Below are 11,244 nucleotides of genomic sequence, written 5' to 3'. Positions count from 1 at the left end.
CCTCATATTAAAGAATCAGAATCAAGACCTTCAGTTCAAGAAGTTTATGGATGTTCTGAACCAGTTGTACATCAATGTTCCGTTTCTGGAAGTCATTGATCAAAATGCCTACATATGTGAAGTTCTTGAAAGATAAAATTACCAAGAAAATAAAGGCGAGAGAGCCTGAAACAATTGCTACAACAACTAAATGCTTGGATGTGCTAAATAGTTTGCCACCTAAGAGGAAAAATCCTAGCAAACTCATTATTTCATACTCAATAATTAAAAAATATATTGGGGAGAGCTTTATGCGATCTTAGATCTAGTATGAATTTAATTTCCAAATTAGTGTTCATGAAATTAGAAATGATAAATGAAAGACCTACCACGGTTATTTTACAATTGGGATACTGATCCCACGGTTATCTTAGATTGTGTAGTTGATGAGAATGCACCCATCATTTTGGGGCGACAATTTATATCTACTGGGCGCATTTTAATCGATTGTGAAAAGGGTGAATTCACCATGAGAGTGGGTGACCAGAGAGTAGTAATCAATGTCTTCAACACCCTTAAATATGTTGTTGATTCTGGGGAGTGTCGATTGTTTCAAGATGTGTAATCTGTGATGGAAGAGGAAGTTGTAGAATTTTGCTGCAGCAATTTTTTGCACATTGATGTTTACTTGAAGCTTGATGAAGAAGACGATGATGAGCTTAAATAATATTCAACAAAGGTGTGGCAGTCTAGCTTACTTGTAGCTAGACCAGATATGAAATTGGAACCCTTAGATTTCTCTAAATTTACTCATAAAAAATCATCACTTGTGCGCCCGCTCACTTTAGAGTTAAAACCCTTACATTCATAATTTAAGCATATTTATTTGGGTTGTAATGAAACTTTGCCTATGATTATTTTTAGTAATCTTAATCCTGAGCAAGAGAATAGTTCGATTCATGTTTGAGCTTAACATAAAATGTCTTTAGGTTGGACCATTACTAATTTGAAAGGCACTAAAGACCAAGTAGCTAGCCATGTTTCGAGGCTATGAAAGAACTAAGAAATAAATAGAAATTAATGAGGAATTTTCTGATGAGAAATTATTATTAGCTACGATAATTCTGTGATAAGTTGATATTGTTAATTTTATCGTTAATAATATTTTACCTCATGATTTGAATAGCCAAAGAAAGAACAAGTTCATGCACGATGTTCGCTACTGTCATTGGGATGATCTCTACCACTTCAAACAATGTGATGACAATATGATAAGAAGATGTGTCCTCGAAAAAGAGTAAATAAAAGATCATATACCACTGCCATTTAACTTCAAGTGGAGGGCACTTTGGAAGAGAGATGACTACTGCAAAGGTCTTACAATCTGAGTTCTATTGGCCTACAATATGAGTTTTATTGGCCTACATTCTTCAAGGATACCCAAGATTTTTATAAATCTTGTGATAGAATCCAAAGGATGACGAACATATATGGAAGACACAAAATGCCATGCCAAATATACTGAAGGTGGAACTGTTAGATGTATAAGGCATTTTGATATATATTGGTGCTCTAATCGAACGTGACAAAAACTGTCATATCAATTCAGGATGTTTGATAGTTTGCATCCTTTCAACCCTCTCTGGTTTCTGCTATAACATTTTTTGTTTTGTTGTGTTTTGTTTATTTATTGTTTAATTTTAATATTAGTTTTTTTAGCAGAAAAGACTTCTAAACATGTTGATAAGGGTAAATCCCCTATGGATGTTACACCTGTTCAAGAAGAATATCCATTTGCTACTGGCACAAACGATGAGATAAATGATAATGTTCCTCTTCCATCTGCGCCACCACCAACTTCAACACCTACAAAGAAGTGTCGCTTATAGTGCACGTTCGAGCATATTTGGAACTTGTCTACCAATGTTTTTGACGATGCTGATGAAGACATGATACCCATTGCAACATTGAGAAGAAAATAATGTGCCAATAACATGGAAACCAAACAAATACCAACACCACCAAAATAGGACTTAGTCAAGGTAACTTGCATTGCATTTTATTTTAGTTTAGTTTTCATGCATTGAAGACAATGCTTTCTCCAAGTTTGAGGGAGGTAATGTTCTTAGTTGATCATTTGCATTTGTAGTTATTAACAGAACTTTGATATGGCATTTGTTTGCTTTAGAGACAATCTGCTTTGCATTGCTATGAAAAAAACTGTAGAAATATCAAAGGTAATAGAGCTCCATTGTGTTGTTGAAGCTCTAAGGGGATAAAGCTTGTTGGCCTTTAAGAGAAGTAACAACATTCTAGGTGGTTCAGAACACGACAGCTCATGAGTCTTCTTTCTCTTGTGTTGTTTTTTGTTGCTTGGGTTGTTATTCGAATGATTTAATGGATGTTTATTACCCAACCATGAACTAACTTAACTTGGTTTGGGTTTATCTTGGATGATTATGGTTTGGGTTTATAACTTAGATTTATAAGAGCTTTCGAGAGATAATTTTTATCTATGTTTGATGCTTAATATCAAGATAGTTAAGGTTAGATATACGTGGACAATGGGGTTGAGTTGGGAAGTAAAACCCTAACTCGCCTTAGATATAAAGATAAAGTTTCAACGACTAAAAGGAGTAAGGATTAATAGATAGTATCATGTCAGGGTTTATGCTGAGAGCTATTGCCTTAACATTTTCACTATAATTTTCTTACCAGATATAGCCTATAAACAACTTAGAAAAACTATGTCGAACATAGTATTAATTGGAAAATGTTAAATATTCGTTAAGAACATGACATAAGTTTCTAAGATAAACCCAGACTGTTATCTTTCTTGAGAGTTTCACACATGTATTGTTGTATCATTGTCTTATCTTGTACACCCATTTCTCAACTCAAAATTTTTCTACAACATTACTTTACTTTTTGTTATAACATTTCATACTCTTCTCATTTTGCTCAGCATTCACATCACCTTGTTCATATCATTATATACATTATTTGTTTATAGTTCAAGTGCAGATTCTTTACTTAATTTCCCTTTAATCCTTGTGGAGACGACCTCACCCATCATTTTATTACTTGTTCAACATGTATAATTGCACAATCTACATATCAAAATATAGTACACTTACACACGCAACAACCTACTCCATACATTGTTGTTATCCAATCTAGTAAGCGGATGGGAAACAAGAAAAGTATCAGATGTATCGAAAGGATACAGATAAAGCACATAATTAAAATCAATTTTAACAGATTCAGTCGTCGGAGCCATGAAAAAGGGAGAAAAAGGAAAATAGAAGAAACGAGGAAAGGATGACGAGAAAGAGACTTAGTGAACAGGATGAAAGCAATAAAAACAAGCCCAAGAGAAAAAAGCCCAAGAAACTGATACCTTATAAAGATATGAAAGAATACTTCTTATTTCATCATCACATGATTAATTTACACATGATTGGGTTTATATAAAATACAAACTAAACAGCTACCTACCTGCTGAAACGAATTTTTCTAACAACTAAATCAATCAACTAACTAACTCCAACATATAATGAATCTTTTTCGATTGTTATATATCAATTATATATTAATTTAAAGGAAACCAATTTCAAAAATATCAAATTTAAATATTAAATTGTATAACAACTTTTTTTAACTAGTAAGAAAAAGAACTTGTATCAAATTTTGCCAACTTTCTACGAGTAAAATTGTCCAAATATTTTTTGAAAAATAAAATTATTCCATATAAAATGTAAAAAGATATTAGTTTTATATATAATCATTGTTATAATACTTTATTGAAGATCACTTAATAATTTTATAAAGACGTACGAATCATCAAGCGGTTTCTCTCGAGTCTTGAGATGTATATATACTTGCAAATTAATAATGTTATAGTTCGAATGGTGTCGACTTCGAAACATCAAATAATGTTAAATCGTTCAGTAATTTAAACGTTTTTATAATGTACCGAAACAATGATCTTAGATGAAAAAAATATAAATATTTTAAAAATATTTATATAAGTAAATTCTTTTTTTCACTTACCTTATATAAGAAAATTTGACACCTGGATAGAATTTAGACGATTTTAACAAAATATCATTCGTACAAGTAATAATTACCTATCAGATATTCTTTCTTTTAATATTACCGATCTAACACTCTTTTTGACAAGGCACGGATCATCATCCGCACCTTCACGAGGTTTCGTCTGAGCTGTCGCCACGTAAGGGAATGCACATATCATCATTCGCGCCTTAGTTGAACCTTCGACATATACAGAAGGCGCATATCATAAAGCGCACCTTCCATAAGTACACATCATCCCTTAAATCATTTAAAAAAATATGCATTAAAAAATTAGAAAAATAAAATTATATGAACTAACATCATAATTTAATACATATTAGTTCCATGAGTTTAAGAACTTAGTGGGGTTAGCTTACATAGACATATTAGAGTGTTTATGTTATATTTCCTGACAAAATGGGATAAAAGTTAAAAGGTGTATTTTTTGACATTGTGTTTAGATTATGTTTCTATGATTTACTTTCAATCATTTTCATTACATTTTTATTTCAATTATATACATATAAATGTAATAAGAATTTTGATAAATTATTATTTGTTTAATTTTTAAGTTACCTTACATCAAACCAAAAAATAAAAGTGAAAAAATAATTGATTAATTATTTAATATTAGAAATTTATATTTAAAAATTTATATTTTTATCATTTAATATTTGAAATTTGAAATAACTCTTGAATGCGCTTGTCATCGGCCACGAGTCTCTCATAAATTGAGCCCACGTAGTGGAAATTTGAAAGAAAAGAATAATATTTGCGTTAAAAGAAAACAAAAGAGGGAGCATATCTTCTTATCCAATCCAATCCACTTCCTTTGCTTTTCTTTTTCCTTCCCCTCCCCCCCCCCCCCAGCACCCCACACCACCTTAAATAGCGGAAGAAAGAAGCAGATCATGTCAAAGATTCAAAATAAAAAAATGGGGCTGAGGATCGTGTACGGGGTGGTGTTCCTCTCCTTCTCCTGCGCCTGCTTCAAGCTTCTCCACCTCTTCCTTCACCCTATCTTCTTCTTCACTTCTTGATTCTTCTCTCTTCTCTTCATTATTATGGGTTGATAATGTGGGATTCTCTTTCTTCACATCCATTTGTTCTATGGTATCCCTCCTTATTATTCATGTATCGCTTGTCTTTAATCTGTTGTAATTCCTTTTTTTAAATTGTAATGATATATCTAGATACTGAAGTTCTCATCAATATTAGCAGAATTTTATGGATAGTTCAGCTTTCGAGATTTAATCAATAAAGCCTGTAGATGATTTATATATCATTTAAGTACAAAAGAAAGCATTTTGAATTTCCTCTATGAAAATAAAGAAGTGAGTAAACACTTCAAACGTAGTTACAGACAAGCCCATCAAGTGATTGGATTGGGGAGTTGGACTCTTGGTGGCTACAGATTTACCTATCATAACTTGATCGGTAATAGTAAAGCAGATGTCGAATTTCGAGATTTGTTCAGCACAATTCTGGATGAAGACATCTTTGGCACGACCTAAAGTAAAAAGGTATTCAGATTTTTCCAACATTCACCCAACTGGAATTGATCACATTACAACAGTCACCCGATTCAAACAGATGGGAGGAATAATTGCTTTCATAGTCTAATTATATTTTAGGTGCTATGAACCAAGTTATAATCAGGTGTTATGAACCAAATTATGCCTGCCAGCGACTATTAGGTGTTTGAACGTATATTCTCAAATAGTTATATAATCAGTTCTTTTATCCTTCCAGTTTGTTGAGATTCGAGAATGATAAGGTTAAAACAGAAAGTAAACAAGACTTTGTGAGTTGTTCCTTGAAGTCTATGTACAAAAATAGCAGTTTCATCGTTGCAAGACGGAAAACAGAACTGAAACTGAAACTGGTGACAGCAACATATAAAGCAAAAACAATTCCACCATTTTTTCTGTCCATCAATCAATTTCCAGCCATACAATCCTCATGGACCAATGTTCAGCTCGACGACGGCAATCATGGCTGCCGACCCGTTTCTTCTCTTCCTCCAGCGTCGGCGGCAGAAGCCCCAGGAGGAGCACCTCCATAGAGAGAGCCACTTTCGGGGAGGTTTGTGGCGGCGCGACAGCTGAGTGCGCGGCTATTTGTTGCTGCTGCCCTTTGACGATAGCCAACTTTTTAGTTCTGGCAATTTACAAAATCCCCGCGGGGCTATTTCGCCGTGCTCTCCACCGGATGCGACAGCGGAAGTTGCCGGAAAAGGGTTTGAATCAGCTGGGTTTTGAGATTCCGGCAGCGGATGGTGTGGAGGAATTTTTCCCAGGTGTGGAAGGTTGTGAAGAGACTGAGAAAGCCGCCAAGGAACTGGAAAAAGAGATGTGGCAAAAATTTTATGGGACTGGGTTTTGGAGAAGTCCTTCTCAAACCCACAATTAAATAACAACCCAATATCGTGATCTTGGATTTTCCCGAGAAACATGTATTTTCTTGGTTAACGTGATGAAGATTCAATGGCTCCTGAAAAATTTCCAAATATCCGACATGGCAACATTTTAGCCCATCCATTTTATTGGTTTATATGGACTTTACTCATTATGGATGGCCAGAACCAAATTTAAGATTGTATTTCGAGCTTAATCAAACATAAATAATATTGATATTATACATAATTTAACTTTACATATTGAGAACTTATTAAATGGTATTAACGGTCAGAGAAAGTGTTTTTCATTTTTAAAATTTCTTAAATTTAAATAACTATATTTATTGTTAGTAATTACCTGCAACGAATGGAAGCTTCTTGGAAAATTTGAACCGAAAATAGAGCTTTGGAGTTTATAGAATTTGGGCCCCCTGTTTTGTACAGAACATGGGCTCATAACCCTCTTTCATCAATGAAAGTTATTTTGATAAAAAAAAATCAAAAAATAATTTTACAATGATAAAATATTAATGATATCCAAGTATTTTTAGATATACAGTCATCTTCTACACAACATTTATTACACGAAATAATAATAATAATAATAATATCTGTATATATAAATATGCATGCATTAGTATTTCAAAATATATAAATTATTATAATATTATAACAAAATACGAGTTTGTAATGAATCATTTCTGGTGGTTACAGTAGGCATAAAAGATGAGGACAAAGACAGCAGCAGGCATGTATGAATCAATAATTGATTCTTCCAGCAACCATTTACCTTCATCTCACATTGTCTGTCAATAAAAACAAAGTTGTCCACATCACAAACAACTCACCATTCTTGGCCCTGTAATTCCTTAAAAGATCTGTATACTATTTTCCATTAAAATCTGCACATTTTATCTCCATCTCAGGCTCCAACTTGTGCAATGACTAATCCTCGAAGGAAAACATGGATTTCCCAAAATATCATCATCCCAACTAATGCTAGTTACAACTTGAAATCAAGCACCGGGTTACCAGCAAAGTTCGAGCAAATGTTCATGTCAGATGTGTTTAGGCAAACAATTTTGAGAGGAAGAGAATCATAGAAAGAACTTTCAGTTGAATTTAATGAAGGAAATAGGATTGCAATAACCTGTTGATTGATGCATATATAACTTATATAATGTGTATAATAACCTCCGACTCTGACTTGACAGGGCATTATATCGGCGTTGGCCAAACTTGGAATTGGCACGCCGTTCTGAGCAGGGTTTATTTCATCTGCTATAGCTACAGCTTCCTCGGATTGGGGAAGGTTGAATGGATCGTTCTGATTTTCTTCAGGCTTTCCCAACACAAGCATCCTGCACAAGGTTCTCTGCCTTCTTTGTTTTCGGTTTTGACTTTCCAAGCTTTTCTTCGGATTCGGTGGCCTCCTTGGATTGAAGCTTAGATTGGGGTTTCTTTAAATTCTTCTTGGATACAACAATATCTTCATTACCATTGTTTTGAGTTCTTTTGGTTGAACCGTTGCGTTCTTGGTTCAAGGATGGGCTAATACCAGAACCATCACCTTCTGAAGGGTTGTTTGTTGGAGCAGCGCCGCTCTTGTTCCTTCCGAGCTTTGGGGATATTGCACGCGTAGTTGGTATCTGTGACAATTACAGAAGATATCAGATAATTAGAGTATAGATGAGATACAACAATAAATTATAAAAGTCCATCAATGAGTACATTTGCCTATTATTCAGGTTATCTTCAAATGTCACTGCATGAAAATACTCTAGATTTGTAGTCATCTATTAGATAATTTCAAAAAGAAAATGCTTCATTTTTACCTTTGTGCACTAAATGTCTTGATCACCTTAGAATCCTAAAGCATTATTAACTTGAATCAAACACAAAGCCTTTAAAATCCCAGTAAACAGCCTGCAACATTTTAAGTATTTTCTTCACCTACAGCAGTTTCTATCTAGACACCATTCATTTTCTCAACCTTCAAAAGAAAACCAATAAATGATAGTTGAGAAAGTTTCAGTTCCTACTCGTTCACGGTATAGTAGTAAAACAATTCAAAGTTCACGGTATAGTGGTAAAACAATCCAAAGTTCACGGTATAGGATTCACAATTATCAGCATCATACCACAAAAAGAAATCATCAAACGATGTGATAAAATAATAGGCATATTCCAAGTATCCTAAGGCCAATGTGGCTTCAAACAGAAAAGGTGGCCATAGCAAAGAAGTTAAGATTTTCCCGACAGAAGAATACACGCCAGCATGACTATTAATGATGAAAAGAAGGGGGGGGGGGGGGAAACAAATTACCTTCTTTATTTCAACTTTTGGAGGAGGTTCTTTGTAGGAACTTGGTATTGGTGTAGCTTTAAAAGTCAATCTCTTCCTTAATTGTCTGATTTCTGCCTCCTGGTTCTGCTGCACGATGCAACAAACCTAAAAGTTAATGAAACGGCGAGATAGAACGGATTGAAGGAGAAAACTTGGAAAACATAACTACTTGATAGAGTAGAAAAATATGTTCATTCAAATAATAGTTATGAAGTCATCGCCAAGACCTTTGATTTTTCCTGAAGGTTATTCTTTTCAAGTTCCTTAGCATGGATCTTCTCTTCTAACTTTGAAAGAAACTGGAGGAAAAGTGCATGAACAATCATTTATAAAATGAATGTAATTAAGGCTACCGGAAAGTATCAGATTGAAGCATATTCCCAACCTCCTTCCGCTTTTCCGCACGTTCCTCCAGCCTAAAAGTGAATCCTGACCCACTGCTCCTCCTAGTGCTACGAGAACTGGCACTGGAAATAATCATGACGAAAAATCAGACATCAATAAAAAGAGAGTGATTCATAAAAGTGTTTGCTTAGCAAAAGGAAGTTAAAAGTAATGACAGTACTAACTAGTGGAATGAGCATCATCATCCTCTTTTCTCAGTGCTGCAGCTGTTATTGGCTTGGAATCAGCTGATCTGCAAACATACAGGATTTTCTCACACTATAAATAAATAAGCAGAATTGAACTTTTGAGTTATATATAATTATACAGGAACAAAGAGATCTATTCCGCATCCAAATTTCGAGCAAATTTACCATGAATATAAATGCATTATAAGTATACAACCTAAGTAGAAGAGGTTAAGCAGCGTGCATCTCAGTGATGATATGGTAACCAAGACTTAGACGATGAAGAGGGCTTAGAAGCCACATTACAAGGACCGGATTTCGCAGGCTGATAAGCAAACACAAAGATGAAACCAAAAGAGCCATTTAGAAAACCAAAAAGTGGAAAGGAAAATAGAAACTGATGATATCACAAATTCATACCCCAGCTTGCTTATTGCTAGGCAAAGACGCTAAAGTAGTCCTTCTAGAAGTAGCTCCACCGCCATTCGCGTTCTTTGAGTCGACATGGATGGATCCCCGCCTGTTGGGAAGACTCAAATGAGACAACGAAACAACTGATCCATTGGAAGAAGAGCTTTTGAGCTTTTCTCCTGGGCATGTTTGGGATCATCTTTTTCCTTGTACCCATCAACGTTCTTTGCAAGAGCATCGCCATGTACTCTTCTAGCAGGAAATGAAAGACTCTGGGACTGCACAAGCCTCTGATTTCGAGTAACCGGAACAGAACTTCTCAGATTAGGTTTATCCTTTGTCACCTTAATGTTCTTTGCATTTCCATCACTCGGATTACCAGGCTCCTAAACATTGAAATAGACAAATACACAATATATAGAGAAAATAAAGGGAACATCTAAGCTATAAGAAATTACACAAGTGATCAACATCAATAGAACAGCTTGAATGGATGAAACATGGCACCCTTTAAGGTTTTTGAAATTTGACTCTTGGAGACATTTGCAGGAGCTTTACTTGCCTTGCCTTCAGATTTTGTTCCCTGCTGCTTCGGATCTTCCTTCAAATTTGAAGCCTCTTCACCATTATTGTAAGCACTGGGTTCCTCTTTCTTTTCTTCTGCACAGATTCTTCAACATCTGCTTTTCCACTGACAATTATCTCTTCCTCCATTGTTATCCCGTTTTCAGACTCCATTCTACAGTTATGGTAGAAAATTTCCTGCTAAAATTACAAGTCATGGTCATCAGCATCAAGTTAAAACCCGAAGGGTTTTTCTGCAAAAACTCAACAAAATCAATGACATTGCTAAATCAGACTATGAGACTAGAGAATTCAAGCAAGATCTAGCTTTGATGACTGGTCTTTGTACTGAATCTAAATGACATACATGTTTCCTTCTCACATTCTTTCCTAAAAAAACACAAAATCTAGTGAAAATATAACCAAAACACGGAATGAGAATCATCTTACCAATTGAACAAAGATCCAGCTGATATTATACAATTAAACTCTCTTCCCAAAAAAACGAAAACACAACACTGACATAAAAAAACTCACAAAAAATCGAAAAGACGAGAAACCAATGATTATTATTAATTTTTATAAAGAACTTACCTTTCTTTCAAGAGTTTAGACTCAAACAGCTGAAGTGCAGAGCTTGGAGAAAAAAACAAAGGAAGCACTGAATTTGAAAACAAGTTAACAACAAAACAAAAGAAGAAAAAGTAACTTCGAAAGATAAACAAAGAAAGACAAATCCAGAAACTAAAAGCTATAAATCCAAACTGGGTTTTCGATTGAGAGGCTTAAGGACAATCTGTTTCATACAAAGGGGGTGGCTTTCATAATGTTTAGAGAGAGAGAGAGACTGTGTTCTGTGTGTATATTTTGGGTTTAAAGGTCGAGTTTTTCAATGA

General features: G+C 34.6%; 1 protein-coding gene and 1 pseudogene across 1 annotated transcript; one reads left to right on the top strand and one right to left on the bottom strand.

Moving 5' to 3' along the window:
* Positions 1 to 6,018: 6,018 nt before the first annotated feature.
* LOC120154515 lies at positions 6,019 to 6,468 on the top strand. The gene has a single exon (XM_039166237.1). It carries the CDS (start codon positions 6,019 to 6,021, stop codon positions 6,466 to 6,468), a length of 450 nt encoding a protein of 149 aa, XP_039022168.1.
* Positions 6,469 to 7,280: 812 nt separating this feature from the next.
* On the bottom strand, positions 7,281 to 10,424 carry LOC120154504 (annotated as a pseudogene).
* Between the last annotated feature and the right edge of the window lie 820 nt (positions 10,425 to 11,244).

Source organism: Hibiscus syriacus, unplaced genomic scaffold (genome assembly GCF_006381635.1).
Source record: "Hibiscus syriacus cultivar Baekdansim isolate YM2019G1 unplaced genomic scaffold, ASM638163v2 tig00002840_pilon, whole genome shotgun sequence".
NCBI lineage: Eukaryota > Viridiplantae > Streptophyta > Magnoliopsida > Malvales > Malvaceae > Hibiscus > Hibiscus syriacus.
The sequence above is the reverse complement of the archived record's forward strand: the minus strand, read 5'-3'. Positions and strand labels throughout refer to the sequence as shown.

What these genes read in the sequence shown, in the direction of transcription:
- LOC120154515 (XM_039166237.1), top strand. Translation starts at nt 6,019, where the DNA reads ATGGACCAATGTTCAGCTCGACGACGGCAATCATGGCTGCCGACCCGT.